General features: G+C 39.0%; 1 protein-coding gene across 1 annotated transcript; it reads right to left on the reverse strand.

The window, feature by feature from the left end:
- Window positions 1-216: 216 nt before the first annotated feature.
- Window positions 217-10,602, reverse strand: LOC110049811 (uncharacterized). The gene is made up of 12 exons (XM_089289346.1): window positions 8,865-10,602; window positions 8,328-8,627; window positions 7,218-7,304; window positions 6,397-6,477; window positions 5,623-5,810; window positions 5,083-5,233; window positions 3,909-4,132; window positions 2,656-2,794; window positions 1,799-2,028; window positions 1,240-1,381; window positions 793-958; window positions 217-337 (listed from the first exon to the last, which is right to left on the reverse strand). The coding sequence occupies exons 1-12, from the start codon at window positions 10,600-10,602 to the stop codon at window positions 217-219; spliced, it is 3,567 nt and encodes a 1,188-aa protein (XP_089145472.1).
- Between the last annotated feature and the right edge of the window lie 2,922 nt (window positions 10,603-13,524).

Consider the following 13,524-nt stretch of genomic DNA (forward strand, 5'->3'; position numbering starts at 1 on the left):
CGGGAAAAACTCTCAGAGCAAGGCCAGGAACAAACAACTCCGGGTCAAGGATTCGAACCAGCGCCACATGGGTGGAAAGCGATCACTCTAACCATTACCCCACCCCTGCTCTGATCTGTTCTCCTAAAATGAGTTATAAGTTTGGATTTACCCATATGTATGTAACGCAATTAAAGTGGCAACTCTCAAAGCATTTATTACATTTGTAAACGCAAATTATTCAGTTTCCGTTCGTTGATCTTCATTTGGCTTTGCTTCTTCTTTGTTATCTTCGGTTCGAACATTCTGTCGGGATTTCTTAATTTTCTGCAGGAATCTTAAGAGAAGTTTGATCAATCTGCACAGAAAGAGAAGGAAAACGTGGTTAAAAGAATATTGCTACGTTGCTAGCCTACGAACAGGCTCTTGACGAGCGTGAAAAAAAGAATTAGGCGAGCGAAGCGAGCAGCCCGCTCTCTTAGCTCGCCGAATTCCTTTTTTCGTCCTCGTCGGCTCGCTTTGCTAGTCGAAATTTTTTCCTTCCCTGCCGAAAGGCTGTTCGCAGGCTGCAGCGTTGCAAGAAGATATAGCTATAAAAAACTAGCAAACTTCTTTTGTCCTAAGTTTCATGTCCCTGCCTTTTTACTGTACACTTACAAGTGAAATAGCCATTAAAAAAATAGCCAAAATGAATTCGTACCTGGGCCCCTAGTGTTTGTGGAAGCGAACAAGACCCAGATGGCTAAATTAAAGAAGTTAAGTTATTGCGCTGCGCGTGTGCCGTTTGTAAAGTAAATGATTGATGTAACCTACCTTCCTTCTAAGTTGTATTTGCCAATTACAAACATGCAGATTGGAGTTAATAATGACATTAGTGTTGTCGTCAGGAGAGTTAGTCCCTGGCTAGTGTTAAGGAAGTCTTTCTTCACGTGATACTCTTCGACCACGGTCTTAAATTGTTCTTTACACCAGGAGTTGGCTAAATATGGAAAAATAAAAACAGCTTAACAAACGTTCTCTATAACAGGAGGGAGAGATTTGTTCAAAAATGTTTAACAAAAATATGACTTTCCTTAGTGCAGGAAATAAGGGAAAGAAGAACAAAAAAAGTTTACTCTGTTACCAGATCTCGTCTTAAATTAAATGTGGAAATGGAAATCTAACTGGATTTATTTTAAAGTGCTATTGAAGCTTGAACACAGCAAGCAGCTGCGAAATTAGCTTACGCCTGTGCTTTAGCTATCGGACAGCCCTTCTTACCTATCGGACAACCACTGATCGTTAACTTGTTCGAACATGTAGCATTCCATGTTTCATCACACACAAACTGAACATAACGAGCTGCCACAGGTGAAGCAAATTTGCACACAAAGATCCATTGGTTGTTCTTGTAGTAATATGACTACAAAGCAAAAGGAAGAACAAAAGATTCTGGTTATTGGGCAATAAATCATACCGTCGAGCCATTTTAGCATAATTCCAATACTTGCACTCTCTTTCGGCCCCTTCACTACCCCTGAGAGAGGCTTTAAAGTGGATAGAACAGTTAATCGGGGTTAACGTAGGCGATGAGACAAGGCGATACGCACCTTTGAGTCCGATAAACAAAAAGCCACAGGATATGTGCAGGTTGAAGGGTTTGTAAACAGACCAGACAAGCCAAAAAACGTTCACGTGTTTTAGCGACATACACCAACAGCAAGTCATTAACATTTCAGCTCATAACGAATGAACGAAATAATGCGCCAACAAATTTTTAGTTGAGCTGCTGTTGATAAAAGAGTGGCATAGCAGTGAACTATTATATTGATCAACGTACTTCAATTTTAAGTCCTTCGCTGAAGTTTGTAAGCACGGAGGGGTTGTTACCGCTCAGTAGTAGAGCATGATTTTTTGACGATTTTGCCATGAACTGATAGCTGGAGATCAAACTACACGACGGTAAATCAAACACTGGCAGCTCGCTATAGATAGCAGTAAGGTCCTCCTCATTACAAGTCGTGCCCAGTTCTCTGACGGTGTGCCAATTAGTGTTACACCATTGCTTAGCTGAAACGAAAAGTAAGGAAAACAGTCGTTTGTTACCATTATGATGAATGACGCCAAAAGTTATGAAAAACACATTTCTGTGTAATAATATCTTAATACAGTAGGTACGCCTAAAAAACATAAGCAGTTTTATCACACGACTATCTCGGGTGGAGAGAGGCACTGTTAGAGCAAAGTGTCTTGCCCAAGAACACAACACAATGTTCCCAGCCGGGCCCGTTTCTTGAAAGCCCGGAAACTTTCGGGCCCATAAAGCCATTTTTAGTTCACCTGATCTAAAAACGGGGAAGTATATACGCCTGAAACTTCTTGTACGAAGGGAACCTCTGCTCGATGCGGAGGTGTTCGCACTAACCATGAGGTCACCGTGCCTCCCAAAAGAAAAAAAAAAAACAAAAGTTAACACTAAATAAGACATGCAGGTGCTTTTGAGAGCTATTTGCAAAGCTCCCTAAGTAGATTGTCTCACTACTACAACCAGTAATCTCTGATAAGTATTTTTTTATCAGTGCTCTGACTGTTTTTTTCTGAGTCTTACGAACTGCAATCAATCAGTATACAAAGTAAACGTAGTGCCGCCTGAGGTTTTTATATGCGGACAGATTTGTAGACAGATCGATGACTCACCTAATCTGCAGCCATTGATCTGTAATTTGTTAAAAGTAAGGGATTTGCCAGCTTCTTCTGGAATGAACTGCACGTAGAGTGCAGGGATTGGTTTATCTAAGCTGTTGTAAAATCGCCATTCACCGTTCACAAACTCCATCTTAAAAACAAAATTGACTACCTCTGGTTAGTACTGTTCAATCCAACAAAGAGAAGAATCAGCTCCAATAACATGGACATTATAACCTTTCAATTCAAGAGTTCTTTTCCATTGAATTTCAGTAGAAATAAACTGGTAATGAGAAGAACTCGTTCTCTTCCATGGCATTACAGATATCGGTCCTCGTCATTTGTTTATCATCTTATACATAACGAAGAAATGGTAAATAAGAAACGAAACTCTCAGATAACGATTGACTTGGAAAACATTGATTTGACTTGCTTTTGAGATTCATCAACCGTATCGTAATAAAGATTATTCAGGTAAAAACGTTTAGTTTTTGTTTCACAGAAAAGGACTCTCCTGCGGAAATCAAGTTGTATTCGTCGCACAGGGTAGAGGGTAATATTTGCCCTTAGCCGTGAAACTTAAAAAACTAAATTCTTCAATGACAGCCATTGGAGTATGGCAGAAACTAAGGTGGCTCAAAACAGTTTCCAGCAGTTTCCAAGACTTAGATTTTGGTGGGTCATTATAACAGCTCTGTATTAATTGATGCTACAATCATGGTATCCAAAAAACTGCTCAATCATTGGTGAACACGTTGTTATCATGCATTTTCGTGACACAATAGGTTACTATCGCAACAGGATAACCTGCTAACTAAAATTAAGGGTTTTTATAGCAGGTCATAATGTTGCTATAGTAACCTATTGTGTCGCGAAAATGATAACGACGTGTTCACCAACTGGGGATTGGGTAGTTTTTTAATACTATGATTGTAGCATTATCTGATAAAGAGTGCTGGAAACGGTTTTCAGCTACCCTAAGGCACAGGAACTATGAGCTACTCAACTAATGTTTGGTTCAAATTCGCCATTTATGTGAATATAGCAGGTTTCACAGAACCAAGGAGTTTGAAAGAAACATGGTTATCGCTATTAAAAAAAATGCTGAGTCATTTAATTTGTTGGTCTAAAATTGGAACCTCTCTTTGAGCCACGACCACAAAAAGAGATTCCGGTACCTTTAGGGCTTCCGTTCAAGCCTCTCGATGATCACCCCACCCTTTCTATAGGGGATTCGTCTACCCCCAGATTTGTGTATAGCATACCTGAACTTCAATTTTCCCGTCATATTCTTTTAATCGCTTAAAGTCTTTAGGGCTGGTCAACATTTTGTGGCGCGTTGTTCCATTAGAAGCAAGCTGGTAGCTGGTAATTAAACTGCAAGATGACAGCTTTTTCACTTCTTCCTCTTTGTTGGAAGCGGCCCTCTCCACATCGTGGCACAAAATGTCATCGGAAGTGAAATTTTCAGGCTTGCATCTAGACTCGACTGGAAGAAAAATTACAATAAAATGAGGACATTCAACTGTTCTCGCTATTTACTAACATTTAGAGCGGCCTTACTTTAGTATCGAAAAGTAATTGGTTTAGCATTACTATGCTACCCGAATGGCTTAAAAAAAGTCTTTCCACTTTTGATCCAATCAATGGCTAAACCAAAATCAATAGAACAATTTCGATATATTAAAATTCAGCCTAAAACAATAGACCTCAATCAGAGGTTCTGGGGAATAACTACAGAGTTTGTGGGGTTTATTTCCCAGAGCCTCGTGCTGAGGTCTTTTGTTTTAGGCTGAATTATATATATCTAAATCTATATATATCGAAATCTGTAACTCTCTATGTATAGCTAGTACACCGTATCATCCACAAGTATTTATCACTAAATCTGTATGTATAATTAGTCTTTTTTTTGCGTGTGTTGTGTGTGTGTGTGTGCTCTTGCATGTCTTTTTCTTACTTCTTTTTTTTCTTATTTTACCCAAATAAATAATCACTTAAATCACTAAGGATGGCTGCTCAGTCTTATTAGCCCATTAAGGTCATTTCGGGCAGCCATTTACTTTTCAAATTTTTACTTATTTTTGTTCATCTAATTTCTAATTTCTAGCTCAGTACAAATAAATTTGTTGTTGCTGTTGGTCTATTGTGACTCGCTTGCAGCACGTTTTCCCGCGCTTGGCGCCAGCCACTAGTATTTACTATGAGTTTTGCTTGGTTCATTGGATTATTGCATCATTGCCTGTGTCCTTTGTGATTGACCAGAGTAATAACATTTTTAATTTTTTTTTCCAGAATGATACTTTTGGTTCAATTGAGTGTCGTAAAACAAAACCAGAGTGAAAACTTCGGTTTTGTCTTTCGACGCTCAATTGAAAACCGCTCTAACCATCTCTGTTTACGTCTCAAGCATGAATGACACAAACATGTGTGTCTTACCTACAGTACAGCCACTCACTACTAAATCGCTCAAACACATTGAATCTTTGACTTGATCTGCTGTAAAACGCATGAAGCGAGCGACCACTGGTTCAGGAAAGAAGTAATGAGCTTGCCAGGCATCTTCAGAGTTGCTTTCAATGTTGCTTGTCTGCAGAAACAAACTTTATCTTAGTAATCTAGGACGGTCAGATCAACAACTTAAAAACGGGAACATGTTAATTATTACATTTAGAACGATGAGGACGAAATTATGAAAAAATAAAATAAACAAAAAGCGTTGGGCAGGAAAATTATCTTCTAACTGCTTAGTCTAAATTTACTTCGAAAATAAGTGTTGTCATTTCTCTGCATGACTGATTAACATGAGGCGCCATGGCTGCTGACCAGAATTAATGCATTCTAACACGCTCGAAAGTCGTTTCTCCAAAAGTAATGAGCGGATGAAGGCGAAAAAATGTCTTTGGGAAACGTTTTCAAAGCGACCTTTCCATTTCTATCCACCCATTCAAACATGAGTTAATGTAAATATAAAAATACCTTCATTTTAACATCACCCATGTATTCCTCTAAGGACGAATTGTCGTTAGAACTGATGTAGAGTTTGTGTGGCCTGAGCGAGTGAGTTATGAAACCATAACTTGTGATAACACTGCACGGGGACAATTCTTCAACAGAATGATCCTTATATTTGGAACCATGTTTGTCCTCGCTATAACATGGCACATCTACTCAGAAAGAAAAAGAAAAGTTGTTTGTTTCCACAATATTTGCTTGAGATGCTATTTAAAAGTTGAAAATTAAAGAAAACCGAACGTTTTTGACTCACTAACTTTTTAGTTTTGTAAATAGCGTCTTAAAATTTATTTCTCTAAGAGCGACCGTCTTGTTGAATACTCTCTTGTCATAGTTTTCCATCTAGTAAGTATTAAAATAGCATAGAATATACCATCAAATCAGATTTGAAACCCGTCATCCGTCTAGGCAGAACGCTGATCTCTCAACCTACGCAGTTATCTAAAACTAATCTAGATGGACCAGAAATAATTGTGAAATAAACAAAAAACAACAATAATGGTGTTTATAGCAAATACCAAACACACAAGCAGGTAGCAGATACATGTATATAAAGAGCAAGTAATTTAAAAGAAATACTCATTCTTTATATTCTATTTGTTTTTGTTTTTTTCTATCCTATTTATAGTCTCTGTAGCTACTCAGAATTTAATTCAAATATATATTTTGTTTTTGAATTTTGTAAGTCGTCAGTTTGATTGGCGCAAATTTGTGGAGACCAAATGAAAATATACTTACCAATCTTCCAACTTGTAGAGTAATTCTCTTTCTGGTGTTCGTTAAAATTCAGTTTTCGAACAGTACAGAATCCTGAGATACAACGAATAAAAGTGATTTACTAAACTGAGAGGAGAGCAAATTTTCCATGAACGCGCCTGGGAAGCTACACGTTATTTTGCACCTTCCCGCAATACCTTGTTGAGCCTTCAAGGTTAGTACTAAGGGATGCTATCAAAGCCCTTCTGCTATATGTTTGGTCAATGCAGTGTTAAAAGAATAATCGGGTATCTTCACTCTTACGCAAAATGATTCTAGAATTTGTACCACGATGAAGATACCACGTGAACAGTTGAAAGGGGGGCGCGGGTCGGAAATTGTAACTCATTTAAAGCTATTGTGCGAAGACACGACCAGACTTTGGACAACACAACATAACCATGTACAAGTGTAACTATTTTGTAACAATCCTTTTATAAACTCAGTGCACTTATCTGTTTTTTTTTTGTTTTGTTTTTAATAAACTAGATCATTGTAGTTAGGTTACTATAACTGAAAATATGTCTTGGACTTTTCTGACTTTTTGAGATCATGACGATGGTGGTGTCCCTCTAACATCGCTTAACCTGCTTTCAAGAGTTAGATTTCACCTTTAACCCTTGCACACACAAAAAGCTTGGGCTGCCTGTGTTTCATCCAAGGTGATAAACACAACAAAACCAACTGCCCGAAGTCTAAGGTTGTGAGGCCAAATTTCCTCCGCCAATAAGACACCTTTCCTCCACCCCAACCCCTCTCAAGACCTTGATACATGTACCCCTTAACAATATTCTTCGTCTCACCTGTATTCTCAGTGGGCTCCTCGACCTCTTCCGTGTTGTTTTTAGCATCTATTGTAGGGAATTCTCCTTCTTGGTCGACTTCTCGGCCTTTTGAACAAATTGTAAATGCAAGAAAAGACAAAAACACGTGAGAAACCGGCGATATATTACGAGCGTAAAAAGTGATGAGCCAAGTCAACGGTAAACAGGGAAGAGACAAAAGAGTCAAAGACAACAGATTCAAGAGACAAAAGAGCAAGATTCAGAGAAAAAAAAAGGATCTTCAATTTCTGCTTGCAAACCACGCAAAAGGTAACAACAACCAAAAAATGTATGGCTGAAAAGGCTTTCACTGCAGTTAACTGTCAAAGAGTTTAGTTTAAGTCACTTTCTAGAGAATTATAATTATATTGCCCAGAGTAGAACTACATGAGAGTCCTACTCAGAAGCTTTAATGTGAATAGTATAAACAGCACCACCTGAAAGTACTGCTCTGTGCCTTTCATTTGAATGGTCATACACGAGGATTTTATTCACGGACTTGAAAGTTAGAACCACCTTGTACAGCATAATAAACAGTACCACAAGAAACTACCGCTCAATAGCTTTCCTTTGATTATGCCGTCACACCCTACGGTTTTATTCATGAACGTAAAAGTTAGAACCACCTTGTACAGCATAATAAGCAAGCCTACTTGAAAATACTGCCCTATACCTTTCATTTGAATAGTCACACACTAGGGTTTTATTCACAGATTGAAAAGTTAGAACCGTGTTGTACAGCATAATAAGCAAGCCCACTTGAAAATACTGCCCTATAGCTTTCTTTTGAATGGTCACACACTAGGATTTTATTCACAGATTGAAAAGTTAGGGTCACCTTGTACGGCATATTAAACAAAAAAAACATGAAAGTACTGCGTATTGGCATTCATTTGAGTGCTCACATTCTATAGCTTCACCCATGCATGCATGACTGATGTTGAAATCTGGGATCTTATTAAACTTGCATGAGTATTTGCCCTGAGAGGTCTGAGAGCGAAACGCCCGGCAATATTGAGTTATCAAAATTGAACTGTTAACTGCATAAAAACAATTTAGACAAAGGTCAGACTATCACAAATCGTTCACCTTGGTCTTGCTGTACATGAAATGTCACAGTCGCTTTACAGCCTTTTTTCTCCGTCTCAACAACGTAGATTCCAAAGTGCCTCCAGTCTACCGAACTAATCACAAGAATTTCTGATATTCTGTCCTTTGCTAGGGTTCGTTGAAATCCCATATCCGGGTCATCGGGAATTTCAGGAATCTCAAGTGCATCGTAAGTCCAGGTAGTTTTCAAGCCTTTTTCAGTCTCCACTGACAGGGAAATTTCATTGCCTGGCTGGGTGAAGACTTGTATAGGCGATTTGGCGATAAGATGCGGTTGTTCTGTAGAGCAAGGTTTAATTGTCAGCTAAATAAAGATTAAAATATTTCATAACATTGTCAAACTTAACCACAAGTATCAAAGTTGATGAAATGCGACTCGCATTCAGTTTACCCTCGAGTAAAGTCTATTGTGTTTCTGGAATTCTAAGGTCCAGCATGCTACATATTTTTAATTATTTGTTTAGCCCACGGTATAACCAAAATGATAATAATATATAGAAAAAGAAATGCACTTGCCTTTCACTTTGAATTGGCCCGTTGCGTTGGCAGTCCCTGAATAAGAAGAGCCCTGTACTCTGATCCAAGTGTCTCTTTTAATCTCCTTGATGGTTATTTTCTTTAAGTCAGCCGACAGTTCAAACACTGGGTCCTCGAGAGATATTTTTTTTGTAATTCTCTTCTCTGAAGCCCCATATTTCCATGTAATACTTTCTTCCAAGAGTTTGAAACCTCCAGACACTTGAACTTTCAAACTGCCTCGTTCCCCTTTGCAAAGTGGTAAAACACTGGGAATCACCGACAACTTCATTGGATCCCGCACGTCAAGTTTGAAATTCGCTTTGAAAGTGCTCTGCTGAATTTTCGGATTTCCTTCTTCGAAGGTGTACTGTACTTGGTATTTTCCACTGTAATCCTTTTTCACGTTTTTTATTTCTATTGTGCTTAATTTGTTTGGTGGAACGTTTGCGGTTAAAGTGAACGATTGAGCAAACCTAACCAATCGTGATACATCAGAGGTGATGCTAAGGCCACTGGCCTTGTGAATGCCAAATGCTCCAAATTTGATTATCTCGCTCTTTCGCCCGTTCACCAAGATTATCTCCACCGCTTCCACGTTGGACTCTTTGAGGTATGGTCGCCCAAACGAATTGAAAAACAAGAACCAAACCTGTCTTACAGTGCACTGTGGAATCCTGCACTCAACTAACTCCAGCCTGCTGTCGTCGTCGTCCTTTATAAGAGCCTCGTGAGACTTTTCACTAGCAACTAAGCAATGCGGTGTCTTTTTGTCCTTTCTTGGACGGCATAGATTTGATTCCCATCCTTTACCAGACATGCACAATCGTGGCAAACCTTTCTCGTCCTCCTTGAGAGTCGCAATCACTCGACCCTTATATTTTGGGAACATCTGCCTCCAGTTGATATCGTCATGATATTCATCATAGAGATCGAAGTATCCGTCCCCGTTTCCATACATGCACTCCGAGCATTCTTGTACAACACAGAACTGTTTCCGTAAACTAGACTTAGTTGAGGTTGTGATGCACCATGGGCTGTGATCTCCGGTTGGATTCCTGCAGTATCTGTGTTCCTTATCATAGTCTACATTGTAATCACTGCTGTCGGAGTTAGGACGATCCTGAAACCAATACTGACATTTACTGGGTGGGTTACTCTTTGTCTGATAAGCATCTCCTTTATAGTCTTCTCCTTTACCGTAATAACAGTCTGTGTTATACCACCATTTGTAATCATCGCAAGTTCTGTAAAAGTACCTCTTTACGTTGAAAATACATATCCTAGGATCGGTCGGATATCCCAGAGGCGAGTGAAGCCGAGTTACGACCCAGATAATCTGAAATCTCGGTCGCTTGTTCACCATTACCTCGCAAGAGACAACTAACATCTCAGTTGCCATTGGAAAACCACCTTTACCGATTCTTATGATACTTTGATGCTCCTTGATTTGATCATTTAAGACAAGGCTTGTGGATTCAGAGAATGGTCCCGCGCTGGCTTTATTGATGAGATCCCATCGATACTCAGAGAAGCCAGGAATGAAACAATCCAACGTGCCGTTGTCTGCGGTTCCAATGAATTCAACGTGCCTAACAGCTACCGGAACGTTTGACCACTTTGAATTGACGACTTCTACTTCTCTATCTGGCAAAAGAGAATGAACTGTGATAGCTGAGAAGTGGAGTAACAAAAGAATGAATCGGAGCTTCACTGTGCTTTGTTTTCCGTTTGCCATAAGGTTCACGTCCCAAAGGCAATTATAACAGACCATAAAGGTAGAACAAACACACAAAACTCTTCAGATTATGCCGATCATCAACTGGCGTCCCATAAGAACAGACCATAGCTTAGTGAAAATATCCACTCCTGATTTATTGAGTTCGATCACAATCTCTGTCCGCGTGCGCCAAAATATCGACTATTACATCATTTGTTGCTACGTCGCTGGTATTCGATAGTGCGCGCACGCAACTCGCAATACAAGATAGCGCACTGCGCATATTTTGAGTAACCAAACCGTTCTTTGCGATTACATTCCCCAAAAATATGTTCATGCATCTCTCAGTAGAGTAGCGATCGCCTAGCATGGGCTAATTTCCACGTCGGAAAAATGAATTCTCACCGAAAATTTTCTCTTAACCATTACTCAGAGAAACTCCTTGCTGTCCTAGGACCACACAAGCAAAGCAGAATTTGACATGATTCAGTGGCAACTCGATATTCGTTTCATAAAAGATGGATAAAATTAGTCTATTCCTTGCAGCTGATAAAGAAAAAATTTTTTTCTACCGTTCATTGTGGTGCTAATAATATGGAATTTTAAAATACCATTTCTTCCAAAGAGTATAAGACGATAAAGATATCCTCTTCAACAAGCAAAAAGTGTATATGGGTTATTGACCAAGCGTGCGGTCAAGATAGCTGAATATTGGCCTCGTTCTTTTTTTGCGTGTTTATGAACCGAGACGGAGTCGAGGTCCATAAACACGCAAAAAAAGAACGAGGCCAATATCCATCTATCTTGACCGAATAAGCTTTGTCAATAAAGGACTTACTACATGGTAAAAAGCAACACTATTTTCTTCCGTGACACAGCGGGTCATCCCGAGCGGGCAAGATAGCGCCATTTTGCCTGCTCAAGGAGCTGACCATATAATAAATAGGTCATAAAGCACTCTATAAGCAAAGAAAAAGGGTCCGTGGGACGTTGGAGCAGCGTTGGAGCAGCGTTGTAGCCGTCCTTTGCTCCATAGGGAGCCTAAAGGAATGCGCACTCTATCATGATTTCCTAACTTTTATTGAATTATTCTGATTTTTAATTTATAGATACTCATTGCTCGAAGGGGGTTCGTTAAGGAAAACTTTTCAAGCATCCTAGAACTTACAATTCTGCCTGGCTAGTGTTGAAGAAGAAAATTTAGGGTAACTTAAAAATTCTCGAAGTAAAACTTGTTATCTCTCTGTAAGGCAAATTTCGAGAAATATTTAAGAAACAGAAAACATGTACCGTGTTTCTATCGAGTTTTAGTGTAAATCTATTAGCGTTCTATCACGAATGCCGTTCTCTGATTGGCTACGCTACTCACTATCTATCCTGTAATAGATGGTGAGTAGCGTAGCAGTGTGCCCTTGCTAACAAAATAACGCCCGTTTCTAGGCGTTTTCGAAGTGTCTGTGAAGGGGATTTCGATAAAGACGACTAGTAGATTTATACTAAAACAATTAGATTATTTGCTCTCGATTTCTATGCGTGATAGTTGACTCGGGTTACGCCCTCGTCAACTATCACGCGATAGAAATCTCGAGCTCATAATCTAATTGTTTATCAGTATAAATCTATTAGCGTTTTATCACGAATGCCGTTCTCTGATTGGCTACGCTACTCATTATCTATTCTGTGATAGATAGTGAGTAGCGTAGCAGTGTGCCCTTGTTAAGAAAATGAGGGCCCCTTCAAGGCGTTTCCGAAGTGTCTGTGAAGAGGATTTAGATAAAGTTTTGAACGACTAGTAGATTTATACTAAAACAATTAGATTATTCGCTCTCGATTTCTATGCGTGATAGTTGACTCGTGTGGCACCCTCGTCAACTATCACGCGATAGAAATTTCGAGCTCATGATCTAATTGTTTAATAGAAACACGATTTTTAAGCAATCAGCGCGGGTATTTTCTTAGGGCTGTTTTCTAATGGGCTATGTCAGTATGTTGATTAACCAATTGCGACAAATAGTTGCTTTGAATTTGTTATTTGTTTTAATTAATTGAAAGTAACACCATTCGTGACTTTTGTAAATTCTCACTCAGTAAGTTATCGATTCTACTACAGGGCTACTTTTTCTTACGCTACTTCCATCTGAGTGATGTCGTTAAACCAAGCCAAGGCCTCTGTGGCGTAAATCGTAATTTTAGTTCAACAGCCTCTAAGTCTATAAATGTTTTACTTTTTGTAGCTTGTGAGCATCCAATACTCTTTCAAGAGTTCTTTTTTGTCAGTCAGTCAGTCAGTCAGTCAGTCAATCTTTATTTAAACACGAGTCCTGTGCTTTTCCCACATGAGTAAAACGTTCAATGTGAGACTAGAAGGCTGATACAAAAATTGGGAGAGAAAATTGCAATGGTCAGACAAAGTGACCCATTTCAGGAAAGAAGATTTACGAAATCGAAAAAGAGGAGCGAAAAATAAAGAAGTGATAGGATCATAGACACTTTGCATAAATAGAGCTGATCTTTGAATAACAAAACTTTATACTTCCCAGTCCTCACATTCATGTGAAAAACCTTTGTCAGTGGAAACATAAACACGAGGCTATTCTAATTTGGGCTTCATTTATGCAAAGTGTCTTTATTAGGGACCGTTCATTTTTTATCAGGTAGGGGGGGCTGGTGGGATTTGGGGGGGGGGGGCCATGCGAAAAAAAGTGGCTTTCGAGGGGGGGCCATCCCAAAAACATAAGGGGAAAAGAGGGGGTCACGTGAAATATTTTAGTAAAACTTTAAAATGGCATAATGTTTGAATATCAAAAAAATTGCTATAGAATAAACATAGAAGGCAGGATACAAATTTATTACAAACTTTCCTTCTGCTTTAAAAAAACGTTTGGCGACAAAAAGCATTTGTAGCTACTGAAAAGAAGTATTTAACACTGTTATTTTCGA

The sequence above is a fragment of the Orbicella faveolata genome, unplaced genomic scaffold, assembly GCF_042242905.1.
Source record: "Orbicella faveolata isolate gen_17 unplaced genomic scaffold, um_ofav_v1 contig_2, whole genome shotgun sequence".
In the NCBI taxonomy this organism is placed as follows: domain Eukaryota; kingdom Metazoa; phylum Cnidaria; class Anthozoa; order Scleractinia; family Merulinidae; genus Orbicella; species Orbicella faveolata.

Excerpts from the sequence above, each read along its gene's own strand:
- LOC110049811 (XM_089289346.1), bottom strand. The coding sequence starts at position 10,602 with ATGGCAAACGGAAAACAAAGCACAGTGAAGCTCCGATTCATTCTTTTG. Across the intron at positions 6,478-7,217 it reads GGAGCCCACTGAGAATACAG|GTATCTCAGGATTCTGTACT; the intron begins GTGAGACGAAGA and ends CTTTTATTCGTT. Across the intron at positions 2,029-2,655 it reads GATCAATGGCTGCAGATTAG|CTAAGCAATGGTGTAACACT; the intron begins GTGAGTCATCGA and ends TTTTCGTTTCAG.